Here is a 16,360-nt window from a genome sequence, read left to right as displayed (position 1 = left end):
AACGTCTTTCTGCTCTATTGAATTATTTTAGCTCTACCTGTGATCCAAGGCAGACCCCTGGATAGACAGCACTAGTAATTAGTGAACACTCAGGATCAGTCAGGAGAAGCTTTGGTATGAGTGTTTAGAACATGTGAAAATGAGAAAGTCTTTCAATAGGACTCCATCATGTTGTTTTTGTGTAAAAAAAAAAAAAAAAGGGTAGTGAGTCCAAAAGGAGGACAGGACACCCCTGATGGAGTCTAGTCTTGGTGGTGGTGGGGAAGGTATAGGGTGCAGGATGTGATGTTGAGTGGTCTTCTGAAGAGCTGGACCTGTACACTGGTGACACAGATTGGATCTGACAGGGGTTAAGGAGGGTCGCAACGAAGTGGCAACCTCTGGTCTTGAGGAATGAAGCCAATGTGCTAAAAACTGCAGTTCTTCAAGTGTCCACTTGAGGCTTCCTGTAAATGCCCTCTCCCTCCCTCTCAATGATCCACACTGAAGTGAAAGACTGACTGTGGAAGAAAGGAGAACAGATTCAAAGTTTGACAGCAGCAGGATGATTGGTTGATAGAGGTTGTAGCTACATCTGGTTGGTTTCTAACTTCAATAAGTAAACTCCCATAATCAGCTGATTAGGAAGAGACAGAAATAGTATGGGTGATGAAGGGATATGAATGAATCAGGAATACATGATTAGTGTCCCTTTCTCTGGGCTTCATTAGGTTGAATACAGAGAGCAGGTGCTCACCTGAGAGGACGCTTTTGTCTGTAGTGTGATCATGTCTTTTTCTCTGTTTGGTCAGGGTCATTAATGTATGCTCAAGTTTGAAGCACAGATTAGATTAACAAATAGTTAGTATTTATGACACAAGGTAAAAGAAGGATGAATATGGAAGCTCCTTTTCTGAGTCAGAGTGCATGAATTTTGACTGTTGCAGACACCAGTTATTATGGTGTAAGTTGAAATATGGAATTCTTTGATGGAGAGATGGCACATGCTACTGTACATGGAATATGGAGCAGCATACCTTGTTTTTAGAGTTGAACTTTTTTGAACAGTAGATCCATTTTAAATTGTAGAAAAATTCTCAGTCATTGATACTATATTATGTATAGCATCTCTCATTTATACCTTTTACTTTCTCTTGTACTGCAAAACATTTAATGTAAAACCCTGCAGGTTATTAAATGTGAGGTCAAAAGAGGGGTTGCAGCAATTTTTGGGGCTGATATAAGTCTGCCTCCACATTTCAATCCATAATGACTCAGAGCTGCAGTAATCAGTATGTATGCTTAGGAACACTGTGTCATATGGATATGTGTGCTGAGGGAGGTGTCGCTCAGACTGATTTAATTCACAGAGAATTTGCATCAGCTCCTTTTGCTATTTTGACAAGTGCTGCCAAATTCAAAGACAAACAAATGCAGCTTAATAACAAAAACAATAGTATTTAATGCAAACACAGCTTATGAAAGAGGAACATGTAGCCCTTCCTCTAAACAGAATAGATGGTTCAGGCTTCAAATGAAAGAAAAATATAAACAAACTAATTGAAAGATGAGTTAAGCATCAAAACTAACAAATAAATAATAGTAGTACTCTTCTCCATCAGCAGAATCTCAATGCTTGAGGACAAGTCAAGTCACAAATTCTTCAAATCAGAACTTAAGCCAGACTCCAAGTCCTAGAACCAGGAACTACAACACTGTGTAAGGCAAAAGAATAGCAAAGCACTGGTAATAAAAGGTACCAGTTTATCTACAAGGCATGCTATTATCAGCTCAACCATAAGTTCAACACAGGTGCTTTAAAGTTGTTTTAAAAGAATTTTGATTATTTAGAATAATAAAAGAAAAATAGTAAAATACTTAATGACTAAATTGAAACAGAAATGTAAAGATTTTCCCAAATAACTGATGCCAACCAACACCAATTTAAGTAATTTCATTGCACATTTAATGGCAGAATTGATTATGTATTGAGCATTTTTTTATTTTGTCAGCTTTTGTCCTCCATAGCACTGCCCCCTTGTGAACAACACATTGATCAATAAAATCTTAAAGCCAAAGGGCTTGTAGAGTGGAGTTGTCAGGGGAGGTAACAGTTTGAATAGTCAACAAAGCCTGTTTGTATTGTATTAATTGGACTTCAAAAACACCAAAAATAAATTTTTGCATTTAAATATGTCCCATGGGTAGGATACTTTTGGTACCTGTCATTAGAATCTTCACCTCCTGATTCAGAGGTTTTCATTTGAAGGTGATGAAACTCTCCTCACTGCTGCACAGCTCCCTTTGGACTCAAGATTCAGAACAACCATTCATTTAATGTGAAAAGAATCTCATGCAGCAGTTTTTTGCAGTGCGCGTCTCCTTAAATGTGTGGAATAGATGGAGAACACTGATGAAACGACGACTCTAAGAGCAGGAACAGCTGGTGCACAGTCACCCGCTGACTCTCAGTACTTGACGCCATTACGTTACCATGACAACCGGCTGTGCACCCTCTGTTTCTGACAGCTGTTCCCATGGCGCCTGGGCCTGGCTCAGCCCCTGGACTCACATTGGCAGGATGGATAGCTTCTCCGGGTCAGAGGTCACCTTTCTGACGTCGCTGCAGTCGGGATGTCATGTTTGTTTTTCCAATTCAGATACTCATAGATCGGTTTGGCTGAAGTTTAAGACAACCCAAGAGTCCATTTATTGTCATTCAGATGTTTTTATTTCTTTATTTGATGGTGATAAATCATGTTTACAGACATCAGGATGTAAATATGCTGGAGTTGCTAAGAAGGGTTATTCAAACTCCTACTCCCTCTAGAGCAGACAACAAAAGCAGAAATGTTTGATGTTTAAAGATGTAATATACCTTCACCATGTGTTAAAACTGAATAAACCAGTTCCTGTAAATCATACAAACATACATAACATTCAACATAGGCATCTACATTGAAGGAAATGGCCCGTTGGCTAGTTAGCTGCCTGTTAGCTGTTAGTTTTTGACTGTACCTGAGGCAGGTTCTTGACGTAAATATCAGGGAGAGGAGGAGTTTCACAGGCACATTGGACATCCCAGAGATTACTACAGGAATGAATGGACTTCTGGCTCACTTACCTTGATACACATCCTTAAATGGAAATGAAGCATTACAGTGAAAGAGTTGGGTGGCTGATAGTGCACCGTGGATTTAAAAGGGTGCGATGATGGGATAGACTCCTGCTCCAAACTTTGGAGTATGTTGTGGCTGTGATACAGCATCATGCAATCATTTTAGCCTTAATACATGCATGATATAACTTGAAGTTGCTGTTAAATTGGTGTGAATATGATCAACAAATTCCCTGATGGTATCTGAAACAGATAGGCCTATTGCTTGTTCTTTGGCTGAAGCACCATGACAAAGCAGTGACAGTAAAGACAAACTAGTGACAGTAGAGACAAACAGTCTCTATTGACAGTTTTGCAATAATATAGAATTCATCAGCAACATGAAATTGTTGCCTGTGATCAGAAAAAATATTAAACATGAAGAGCCTCAGGTCCAAAATGTGTAAGTATAACATACACATTTGTTCAATTTCAAACAAATAACAGTATGTTATCTCTAAAGGGCCCGGCTCTGCAGTAAAGATTTTACAGACGCTTTGATGTTGAGCCCTTAGGTTATTACAGCTTGTCTTGAACAAGCATTACAAGTCCTTAGCATTAAAAATTCAATGTTACATTGCACATTTTTGAATATAGTGCATAAAACACATGATGTTACTAAAAACATCAGCCTAAAGGAGTATGACATTACTCAATTTTTAAATTTTTTATTTAACCTTTATTTTACCAGGAATAGTCCCATTGAGATACAAAGTCTCTTTTTCAAGGGAGTCCTGGCCAAGACAGCAGCATAAAAAGCTTCACAAATAGAACAGGACAAAACATACAGTGGCAAGTAACTATTACATTGATTTATAAATTAGCAGTTTTAAGCTTTAAAACATGTGCACAAGCTGATCAGATCATCCTTTATCCTAGTTTTGAAATCCTCCAATCGAATTAAACAGTCCAGTTTCAGGCGACCCTGAAGCTCAGACCAAGAAGAGGGAGCAAAGACATTAAAAGCACTTTTACCAAAGACAGAGCGAGTCCGAGAAATGACGAAAAGAATTTGTCCATGGGACCGAAGATGACAGCCACTGACAACTTTAGGAGTCAATAAGGAGCATAAATAAGACGGCAGCTCCTGTAGTATGGCTTTATTCCTTACATCTACATTTTTTCTACCATTCTCTGTGTCGGACAGCTGATTGGCCAAACATGTATCTGTCTGCGAGTCACCTCCCTGTTCCAGCTCAGTGTGCTGACAGTATGTTGTCTCTGCTCTCACATTAGCCAGACGCAGATAGAGAGGCAGCCGTGAAGAGGAATATACAACTGTCTTCTGTCAACCCATTTCCCCGGAAAGTTTCTGTTTGGCAACTTTATGAAAGATTTCCTGGAGACTGTTTATTTTTTGGGGAATTACATAATGTGCTGTTTGGACAGCTTGTTTTTCAAGGAAGGCTGACAGAGAAGCAACTTTTTTTTCAATTTAGAAGTTTTCTACAGACACTGCCTCTGGACTTTTGATGGGTCATGGTGAAAGACTGTTTTCTGATTGATTTCTACCATCACAGAAAGCTGCAGGAAACACATCAGGTGTTGTGTTTTATGACTGATTCTGAGCAAGCAGCTGCGGACCACATGCAGGAGGACATGTCTGCTTCTGATACATCCAGGTGATCAGGTTTAACATCAGCATTCTGCTCACTAATTGACTTCCCACTATTACCACTACTTTGCAAGGATTTAGTCTGAATTTTTTCATTTAACCTCCACCAATGTGCGAAATGGATGAATGCTCAGGACTGTGCATTGTCTGTATGCATTTAAAAAAAAAATACAAATAACTTGCAGACACGACACTGATGTCAATGTGCTGCTAGAAACTTAACTAGAGTTTGTCTGCTTCCACAAAAAGCAAATTGGCTGCAAAGCTGTGAATGAAGCCATCTCCTTCCTCTCCATTATCTGTCTCATTCAGTGAGGTAATTAAAGTGCCGTTCTGGGTCCCCTATATGAGAGCTGTGCTATGCTGATGCAGTATTCCTTTGACACTTCTGTTGAGACAACATTGTGGGTGTTTTAACATGGTCTGATTTGCAATTCACACTCTGGTTATTTTCATCGCGGGCATCCTGGGAGGCAAGAGGAGGAAGGGGAAAGGCTGTGAGCTGCACAGAGCAAAACTGAACTGAAGTTAACTTTAATTGCGTTTTTTTCCTCCTGAAAGGCACCTTTCAAGTGGGGCTCTAATTGCTGGCTGTTTTTCTGGAACTGGAATGTTGTTCTCAAACATGCCCATGAATAACATCAATTTTGTTTCTTCTATATTTATTTATTTCAAAAATAATTCAGCAATTCTCAAACTGCACCAAGTCCTGTCTGTTTTTGTTTTTATGATCTAAGGATGTTTGGATCTTTTTGAAGGGGTAAAGTTGGAAAGTAAAAAAAAAATACTTATGAATGAATATTAAACTCTTCTCTTCTCTCCTCTCTCCTCAGAACGCTGCACCAGCAGTTTGAGAGCTACAAACAGGAGGTGCGTCGCATTGGGGCGGACACACGGCGTCAGCAGACCCAGCAGAAGGATGACGCGCCCACCTGCGGTATCTGCCGCAAGACCAAGTTTGCAGATGGCTGCGGCCACCTCTGCTCCTACTGCCAGACCAAATTCTGCGCTCGCTGTGGAGGGCGGGTCTCTCTGCGCTCCAACAATGTGAGAAACCTGACCTTTGACCTCCAACTCCTCCTGTCCTTCAGTCTCTCACACTCACCTCATTCCTGCTGGAGGCTGGTGTAGAGTCCTCCCTCCTGCTTCTGTGTTTGTTACGTCTGCTTTGATGCTTCCTGGCCACACTTTGGTGATAACAAAGTGTATTGGAAGAATGGCTTGGCACCAGTCATAGGCCCTTTGTGGTTCATTTTAAGTCTGAGGCTGATCTGTTGGTGAATGGTTATAAATCAACACTCCTAAACTAGTGTGAATGTAAAAGCACTCCAGTAGCAGCATCTGTGTTGTCCTGTGTTTCCAGTAAATCACTTCAGCCAACCCAGGCAGCTTGTCAGACAGCAACAGTGTCGACCATCCGAAGCAACATGCTCAAATAAAGACCAGGACCAGTCAGCCAAAGAGACTAACACATCTCAAATAGTACATTTTTGTCCCATAAACTCCCAACACTGCAAACAGCTGAATAAATATTTCATTTGCAGAAGTGTCCATCATGCAACTCACGTATGAAGTTTTATTGCAGCAGCAGGACACAGCTACATACATAGTTTGGCTCTGATCTGCTCACTCCCTACAGAATTATTTGGCATTCAGAAATCAGAGTATTGTTAAGATAATATCTTGAACCTGCAGGTGGATGCTAGGGTGGATACTGATGAAAATGACACTGAAGAAGGAGATATGGGAAGTTGTTGCAGCTGAAATAGATATCAAACTAGGAGTATCTGTTTATCAGGTTGTTGCAGAGAATGGTTCTTTTCTATAAAGTTGATATCCGATGTCCCGCCCCTTATTGATTTAGATTTTTCAGTGATGGAGAAATGACCCTGATGTTTTCCAAATGTTGAACTAACTGAGAGTTTTTGTCTTGGTGTGCTGATTGGACTTATGGTTTAAACAAGCAGGAATACTGATAGATCTGTTAATTTATTTTAAAAAAGTATATAGATGTCCTTTTCAAGCTTGGATACTGTGAGCTGTAGTTTAGTGATCCCTGGTTTCTCTGAGTTTATTCAGTTGTTAGCTTAGCTTGCAGCTGCATCTTGGCTAACTTACAGGGGTTGTAAGGCCATAAATTGTCATGATACTTTGTATAAGCTAGATACTGGATCAACTTTATTTTCCTGCAACCTACTGAAAAAAAAAAAATTCCCAAATACTTAAAGGGATAGTTCATTTTATTTTAAGTGGGGTTGTAAAAAAAAGTACACCATTTAGCAGATTTCTTTTCGTAACAGCATCCCAAACACTATTCAGAACATTTGCAGAGCCTAATGTGTCAACAGCCACTTTGTTTTTGCAATATTCAGGGATGCAACACAGTACGTGTTTCTCCACCTGCAGCACACTGATTGGCTCTCTGATCAGGAACATTCAACATTTTTTCCAGTTACTACTCTTCTCATAGATGTCTACTATTCATCCATGCTGTAGTGATGTTTAAGGGAAATTATAATTTTGACCTGATGGTGGCACTAAATGAAAAGTCATGGGATCACCAAAGGGACTGGGCTTTCTTCTGTTGAGAGCAGAGTGAGGCCGAACCCCCCCCCCCCAAACAAATAAATTACAGTAAACTTAAATTAGGTCAGACACTGGGGCTCTTTGTAAAAACACACAGACCTTGGGGTTAGATTGTTTTAATGTTGTGACAACAAATTCATTTCAGTCAAAAAAATAGTGCCATGGAGTAATTTTCATTTTTAACTCAAACCACAATAAACAGAAGACACTGTGCAATGCTACCACCATTCTACAGGCTAAAACCACCACAGAATTGTCAATGCTAACATTATTTCACCAAATTATAACCATTACCTGTTCCTGGTTTGTCTCAATGAGACATCCATCCATTAACCGAAATGTTAGTACTATTTTAAGACCAGGCCCTCTTCCATCAGAGCACTATCTGGGCTTCCCTCCAACCCAAGAGAGAGCACCTCCTCCTGGGTTATCTTACCTGACTACAGGCCCTTCACCCTCAGCCTGCTGGTCCCCAATCTGTTCTGTATCCGCCCAGACCAGCTGGGCCTGAGCTCACACTGGCATCACACGTATGAAGAGCTCAGGGGCCAGTGAGCGTAGGAGATAAAGATAGTATCGCTGTTGGTGAAGACATTAATATCACCTCACAGCAGAAAGGATGGAAATAAAGAGGTGAGACTAGCAGGATATATAAATCTAATCCACAAATACACAAAGTTAGTGATTTGTTTTCTGTGGGAATAGGAATTAGGGAATTAATAATAACTGTATTTCTATAGCATCTTTAAAAACAAATGTTTACAAAGTGCTTTGAAAGACAAAGCAAAGCAGGAACTCACTAGAATAACAGAATAAACACTAAACAGTCAGGTCAGACAGAGAGACGTCTAGAAAGTTAAAACAAAGTAAGAACAAAATGCAACACAAAAGGTAAAGAGGTCGAAAAGAATAAAAAAATTAAAGGACAAGGAGTGAAGCTGAGCTGCTGCGTTCTGGACCAGGTGGAGGCAAGAGAGGGATTTAGGAGTGATACCAAAGAAGAGGACGTTTTTGTAGTCTAATTGAAAGAAGATGAGTGCATGAATAACTAATTCCAGGTTTGTTGATTTTGTTGTTGACAGAATGGAGATGGATCTTAATTGAAGGAAACAGGACTGGACAGTTTTCGTAATGTGATGATCAAAAGTTATTTCTGATTCAAAAATGACTCCTTGGTTTAGGACATCGACACAGTTTCAGACTGACAGATAGACAGAAAGATGAAGAAGGCATCACAGCAACATGGTGCATTACAGCCATTCAAACTCTGATAAGACCCCAGAGCTCAGTTAACTCATAGTATCTATTGTACTTGCATAGACATCTTTTCTAAACTGAAAAGATTTCTGTTTATTGCTATGAAGATCTGTGCATGTATCAAATCTGGCTTGGTGTTTTTTCCGAATCTTATTATATTTTTAAATTTGAATCACACAGTCAGATAAATTAAACAGTGCAAAGTTGCAGACAACCCACAGTCCAACACGCACTAAATTTCTCACCCACATTCCTGATACATGACTCACAGTATATATTGCAGTCAATAGAATTAATGCAGCAGTATAAGAACCACTAAGTGCATACAGACAAAGATTGAGCAGCTCTGAAATGAAACGTTGAGTTTTCAGCTCAGGAAACTAAGCATGAAAATAAAAGGTCATCTATAAAAAAATACAAATAAAATAACAGATGTGTCCCAAAAGTATTGCTCTGTCGGGTTTCAGCTGTAGTCACTCCCTTGACTTAAACCTCATGAATTAGATAAACAAACAAACAAATCTACAAACAGAATCCACACTCTACAAACTGGAGTTCCTCTGGTGGTCAATTGTAACTTCAGAGTAAACAAACATGTCAGACTTCAGAATGGTTGTCAAGCCAAACTTTGCTAGTTGCTTAGCTTTCTGGTACATCCATTGTGGTAGTAATTTCTTCTAAACTCCTCTCCTTGTCAGTTTGATGATGGTTTATGTTATGGGGCACGGTGTATAAGACATGTGTTGTTGTCACAATTCAACAAGTCAGTCCTCCTTTTCTGACTTTCATCTAGCTTTATGCTCCACTTTTATTACCGTGGACATGACTGCATTTGTTGTGCTTCCTTCTTTAGCCAGCTTGCTCCCTGATTGGCTATCATCACGTTTCATTTGACAATCCACCAAGTGTGTGCTTGGCTGACCGTGGGATTCCCTCCACGCAGCAGGATATCTGATTGTAAATATTGATGATGTGGGTGACCCCACAGGAAAATTTGTCAAAACAATCTCTAGAACCCCCAAAAAATTAGGCTCCAAAATGGACCCAGTTGTAGTCTTTTTTTTTTTTTTTTAAGCTAATATTTGGGGCTTTTCTCTTCTTCTTTTTTTGCCTTCATTTTGAGCTTGGGATAGACAGAGGGGGTAATGAAATGCACCAAATCATGTATCAGATTGGATCCTATGACCTGTACAACGAAGACTATTAGCTGCGGTTCATGAGGCGCCTGCTCGACAAACTGAACTAAACCAGCACTCCATGCACCCCTTTTAAAAGATCATTTTGAAACCTTTGTTTCACTCTCACTGACTTATAAAAGTTTGAAAAGTGTCATTAGAAGATTTATACTCAAAAAATCCAAAGAGCTCTAAAAGTTTGTTTTGATGTACTAAAGGTTTTAAGATGTTGAGGAATGTTCTCCATGTTGTTTCTGTTGTCCCACATGCTCGATGATGTCACAGGTCACGAGTCACACTGAAGTCATGCCAAGCTGGGTCATGCATGTCGCTGCAGCCTAACATGTCACATACATTCACATACTGTTGTCCTTACCGCCTATCACTCAGTATGAAGTATGTGTATCAGTTCTGCAGAATGTGATTAACAAATTTTTGCACCACGTACTCTTTCCCACTTTTCTCCTTTGTTTTCTTTTCCTCCTCTTTTTTCACAATCTCTCCTAATCTCCCTTTTCACAAAATGTACCTCTCTGCATCTCTTTTCTTTATTCTTTAATTTCTTTCTCTCTTTCCCTCTCTTTCTCCACTTCCACCTTCACTTCTTTATCAATTCTCACTGCTACCTGGACTGCATGCCACAAAGGAGGACAAAGTGGTTAGCATCTTTTTTGTGTTTTCTCTGTGCTGTGATTGTGATGTTTGTGCCAGCAAAAGGTTCAAACCTGACACAATTGCTAGATGTGTTCAAATCTGGGGTTTTACAGCAAGTTAATTTCTATCCTGGAAAGGTGTTAAGAACTATTTGTATGTGTATTTCTTCTATAATTTCCTATCTGGAAGAAAAACTAACAGCCTCAGAACCAAGGGAGCAGAGGCAGTGTTTGCACAAATCCATTTACAAGATTACAGACTTAAGTGAACAGAGGGAGTCCCCATAGTTCAAAGCTTTTTTACTTTGCTTTTTCTGAGTTTTACTGAACTTTTTGAGGTCCAGCCACATGGAACTCATGTATCCTCAGAGGTTTTTTCTCTCCAGTGTAACCTTTGACTAACTCTGTGTCCATTGTCTGTCTCCTCCCTTTGCAAAGTGTGTCATAGTGAAGGACAGGGTAAGACCTGCTGGGTGATGGATTGTACTGCATGGGTCACCACTAATGTCTCCCCTCCATTATCGGGTCTGTGCTCATTCACAGCATCAGAACAGGAATTCAGACCTGCTATTAATCTTTGTCTCACAGATGATTGTGGTTTATCATGACTCTAATCCTGAGAATGAATGCAGACCCTGAAAAAATCAACTGACAGGCAAAGCAAGCATGAGACATTATTAAAGATGTTGGCAAGGGCGTTTGACCTAGGGCTGTTCTCTTAACACAATGATTTAAATCATTAGTACAAAAGACCTGGAGTTGACTTGCATTTTGTCAGTTGAATCTGTGCATTTTTGTCTTTTTAGCTCAGCTAGTGAGCCCAATGTACAGATGCTGTGGTTCTTGAAGTGGACGGCATTGGTTTGGCTCAGACTCCTGGCTCTTTACTACATGTCATTTCCCTCCCTCTCCCAGTAACCACCTCTAGCCACTGTCCTGTCTTCTAAATACATACGTAAAAACCCCAAATAACTTTAGAATAAGGGTTCTCAAAGCTCTTAGTGTGGACACAGGAGGTCAGGAGAGGCTGCTAGCTGAGCTGCTTCTAGATCAGACTCAGTGGTTAGCGTGTCGATGAACAGACTCAGTGGTTACAGTTAGTAAAAACCATTAAATGAAGCCCTTTTCTCTCAAAGCTAAGTGTTTCTGAGACAACATGACCAGCATATGACTTCAGGAGAGGCTACAAGCTGAGCTGCTGCTAGTTTCCAGGTTCCCAGCTTGCTTTCCGAAAAGTATTTCTGCACTGTTAATAATTCACAAGGTTTTTACTGCGATACAAATTACCTCTACACATCTCCTTCTTGCTAAAGGAACCAGAACTTACAGCCACCATGAAACAGCATGTCATGTTGAAAATTCCTGCATTACAGGACATCAGGAAGGGCTGCAAGCTGAGCTGCAACTAGCCCGTTCTTCAGTGTTAAACTTGTTTTTAGTTTAGGATTTGTTCAGTGTTTGTCAGCAGGAGCAGGATTATCTGCAGAGGTCATCTCCTCCCCAAAATGAACGGAACTGTGTATTTTAATGAGTAAAAACACTGATCATGCTAGCCCAGGTAAACTAGGCATCTCTTTGACACACTTCTGATGGGGTCAGTGGACTTTAAACTAAGCTGCTATTGCTCAGCTGCTAAATCCGATTTATCTTATCTCCTGTAAAATGATGTCTTTGTCAAAAGCAACCTTTTTTATCACCAACTAAGAACAAATGTAAGGTAGACATAACATATTACACTATAAACTCAACAAAATATAACTGTTGGCGACACTAAAAAAAAGCAGCCAACTGGCAATGTTATCAAGCTGTCATCTCTGACAAATGGGCATCTTAAAGGCTAAAGATGAGCCTAATGTTTGCTGGTCTAAGAGTTTGTGTGGTGTTGAACTTAAAAAATAAGACTTAACAGTTCAAGTTTACTTTTAACTGCTGAATCTGTTTCGACTGACAAAATTGTGAGTTTAGCGTCTGACAGCCTACTACAGCTCACAGCCCTAGTTTGACCCCTGTGACCTGTCCTGACCCCTCTCCGTGTGGCTTCGGGCATGGCTGTGGGAAAAAGTGACAGATTAATACTGGACAAAATCTTTGACAAAATGGTTATTGTGATTGATATTTCAGGTGGCATGCATATACACTACCCTACTAATCATTTATCGGAATGCACACTTGATGAGCACGCATGCCTGTACATGCTTTACCTGCCTGTGTGTTTGAAACCAGACAAGCCTGCCATGGGGAGACGGGAGGGACACAGGTATATGTTCCACTTATCATGTCCCTTTAATGCTTGGTCACTGCAGGTATCACCATAGTGTTTGTTGCTGATTACCCCCATCAAGGTCAGAAATAGTAAAGACAAAGAACTTGATGTTATATTTTATCATCGTAGCTGAGTCATTGAGCAGTTGGAAAGAGGGTTCTGCAATGCAACAAAAAAATAGGGAAGGAAAATGTAAAAACAGGTAAAAAATTCTCAGTCTCAGCTGGGAGACACTTTTATATTAAAACTTGAGATTGAGTTTGACCTGCTGCTGCACAGATCTTCTTGACAAGCCTGTTGAGCTTCTTACACATTATTTGTTGAGGTTGTCTGTTGGCCAGAAGTTGAGGGATGCACTTTTTTATATTTTGTACTTGGTGTCTGTGTTATAAAATAAGTTCTAAGCTACTACTAATGAGCATTAAATGTGTGAAAACAAATGTATTTGAGCACATCACAATGACTACAGCAGGCCTGTAAAAAAAAGTGTGCCCTGTGCATGCATGAGAGAGAAAACTCCACACCAGCTGGTTATGACAGTGTGCACTGGTCAGTGAAAAAATTAAATACAAAACCAGAGGAGCTACGATGATGAATACAAAAACCATCGCAGGATGTAGAGGTGTTTGCCCACCATTTTCACACCACCGCCCAAACAGTTTCATAATTACTGCTACGCCAGAATATATCAGACAAAAGGTTAAAAACTGCACTGGGTTTGACAGTCCTCCGCTTTTTGTTCATGGAGGCAGTCTGCCTCTATCTTCATTTGCTTCTTGTGCACTGATTTGCTCACTGAACAACCCAAGGGACCAATTTCCCTCACCAACAGGTTTGACCATCATTCATTTAACATGCACGAACTGGCCAATGCCTCAGACTGATGCAGACCAGTGTGACCCAAAGAGCAGTTACAGTATCTAAGAAAAGTGAAAAATATTTTTGTAGGGAAAATGTACACCAATCAGTCATAATATTACAACCACTGACAGGTAATGTGAATAACATTGGTTACCTGTGGCACCTGTCGGCGGAAGGGATATGTTATGCAGCAAGTGAACAGGGACTAGTGGAATCCTATCTCGTCAGGTCAGGGTTGACCTGAGCAGTGTATTTTTTTTGGCTTAAATGTGAGTATTTTTTTGCTGTTAAAGCACTGGAGGAAATGATGGAAATTATTTATATTGTCTTTAGTTGGAACCAGAAGTCACAGATAGAACTGCTCTCAGAACAGAACACATCATTAAACACCTTCAGTTTCTACTTTGAATAAATAAAAAGACTGATCTATAGCTCTGAAGTGTGTGAAAAAGCTGATGTGTATTTTTTTGGTATCTCTGTCAAGCTTCCTGCTATAGCTGGACCTATAGCTGGTTAATAGCTCTGTGTTTGTTTATGAGCTCCAGATGGCTCCAGAAACTGAACAAACTGCTGACAAGCTGCCTCCTTTGTAAAAGAGCACTGCATCCCAGTGGATAGCAGACAGGCACTGGCTTCTGATACACATATACACACTCTCACATACTCATACTTTTGATGGTAAAGAAAGAAATTATTTCAGATCTTGATTGGTGTTTTGAGCCAAACAGTTCTCAGGTGATATGACAAATGCTTCAAGACCCCCGTGAGCCAAAAGAGACCTGAACCACTCAGAGAATTTAGTATTTAACTATTATTGTTAACCAATAATAAGCTGCTCCTGATGGGCGATACCAATAAGACTCCTTGTACTTGTTTGGTATTTTAGAATGTGAAGTTCATGCACACCTGCAGGTCAGAAAGGCTAAGTCTTAGTGAGCAGAGATATATTCATGTTCTGTGAACAACAATTCTGACTGAAGGGATTTTTTTAAACACACAAAACTGAAAGAACAGCTCTGGCTCTTTGTCTTTTCTTAATCGTTTGTTTTAATCTACTGCAAACAGGAGCACTCCTGTTGATGCCGTTATGTCTTTTTCATGTTAAAGTCTTCATCCAGCCATTGGCCCTTCAAACTCAGCATACTCACTGGGCTATTGACAGAAGTCCATCTGTCTGTCTGGGGTTAGACTAATGTCACTGACGTTGTGATCAGAACGAATGTGTGTGAAAATCACGTCATACAGGACAGGTAGGGATATGTCAGAAAATTACAGGAGGGCATGAGTGAGAGAGGCTTATGAAACATGGATGGAGTCCACATTCGGACATCACTCAGGGACTAAACACATTTTCATTTTTCATATCTTATAGTTCTACAAATTAGAAATCGAGTATCTCAAATTTTCCAATCATTTCCTAATACCAATCAAAAAAAATTTGAAAAAGAGATAAGTACAATTTATTAAAATAATGTTCATTTATTAACTCAATACTTGGTTCATGCTTCTTTTCCACAAATCACTTTCTTAAGCAGCTGATGGGAAATATGTAACTTTTTCAGGATATTCTAATTTGTCGAGACACACCTGTAAACGCACAGACAGTAGATTTTGCACAGAGCTTTTAACTTGGGATTATAAAGCCCAAGATATTATCCAAATGGGTAATGCAGATTCCTACCAACTTCTAGCTAATCAAGAAACGGTGGAGTTGAGGCTTTAGCCTTGCTGCCTGATATCAACCACACCACCAGTTATGCTCAATTATGCAAAACTCTTAGCCTCAATACAAATCAAAACCAGTTGCCATGAAAAAGCCATGAGACCAAGAGGATGTTTTGTGCCACAATGTAAACATGTTAAATCCTGCTGTAAAAATGAGACTTGTAAAGTAACAAGCCCTTAGAGCCAGCCTCTAGTGGACACTTGGGGAACTGCAGTTTTTTGAGCCCCTACACTGGCAACTCTGGAGGTTGCCGTGTGGTCACAGTCGCTATTCTACTTTTAAATTTAGTCTAGTATAGGTTGTGGATGGATGAACAGGTCAACTGAATATTGCACTTACAGTAAGATGGGTTTTTTGCATTTTATATTCTATATTTTTAGGATAATTTATCAACCTTAGATAGAAGCTGATAATTCTTACACAAGCAAAATATTATAATATTAATAAAGTATATCCACGAGATATTAGCCATAAAAAAGCAAACCTTCCAATAGTGTTTGTAACATTTTCAGGAGGAACAGACAAATATTGTCTTCCTGATGGTGGCACAATACAAAAAAACCCACCTAATATATGTGTCACTTTGTGAGATAGTATTATAGTATTTGGTTGTTTAATGCAAACTCCTTTTTCAAAGATGTAGAGCCCAGAGAGCAGCATGAGCGTATTCTCATGATCTGGAGATCAGAAATGTAAAACCAGCGTGGATTTACAGCCACAGCAGCTGTGCTTTGCTTTCAGCCTTCCTCTCCACTGATCATGTTCGGCCTGCTTCAGAGTTGATCTACTACCTTATTAGAGGAAATGGAGCATTATGTCTTTTGCCGTCGTCTTTCTTCTTCCCACCATTCGGGATTTACCATTCCCTGAACGATGGCAGTTTACACCCAGTGCTGCCTCATATGTCATCCTGTCGGGGTGTGAGTATGTGTGTGTTGACAGCAGGGTCATTGCACATGCTTACTAAAAGCCAGCCACACCTCCCCCCACCAGCCCTTCCCTCCCTCCCAGCTCCCATCTATTCTGCCCATTTAAGGAAAAGCTGATGTTCACACAATCCTGAGCTAAATGAATGCTGTTCTGGCTGG

General features: G+C 40.0%; 1 protein-coding gene across 5 annotated transcripts in view; it reads left to right on the top strand.

Moving 5' to 3' along the window:
• rims1b (regulating synaptic membrane exocytosis 1b) overlaps positions 1-16,360 on the top strand; it is an 83,105-nt gene that overhangs the window by 21,380 nt on the left and 45,365 nt on the right. For all 5 annotated transcript variants that reach the window (XM_034688623.1, XM_034688622.1, XM_034688626.1 and 2 more), the window contains exon 2: positions 5,585-5,798. In XM_034688623.1, coding sequence (XP_034544514.1) covers positions 5,585-5,798 — 214 coding nt within the window. The remainder of the gene's footprint in view (positions 1-5,584; positions 5,799-16,360) is intronic.

The sequence above is a fragment of the Notolabrus celidotus genome, chromosome 7 (genome assembly GCF_009762535.1).
Source record: "Notolabrus celidotus isolate fNotCel1 chromosome 7, fNotCel1.pri, whole genome shotgun sequence".
In the NCBI taxonomy this organism is placed as follows: Eukaryota; Metazoa; Chordata; class Actinopteri; order Labriformes; family Labridae; genus Notolabrus; species Notolabrus celidotus.
The sequence above is the reverse complement of the archived record's forward strand: the minus strand, read 5'-3'. Positions and strand labels throughout refer to the sequence as shown.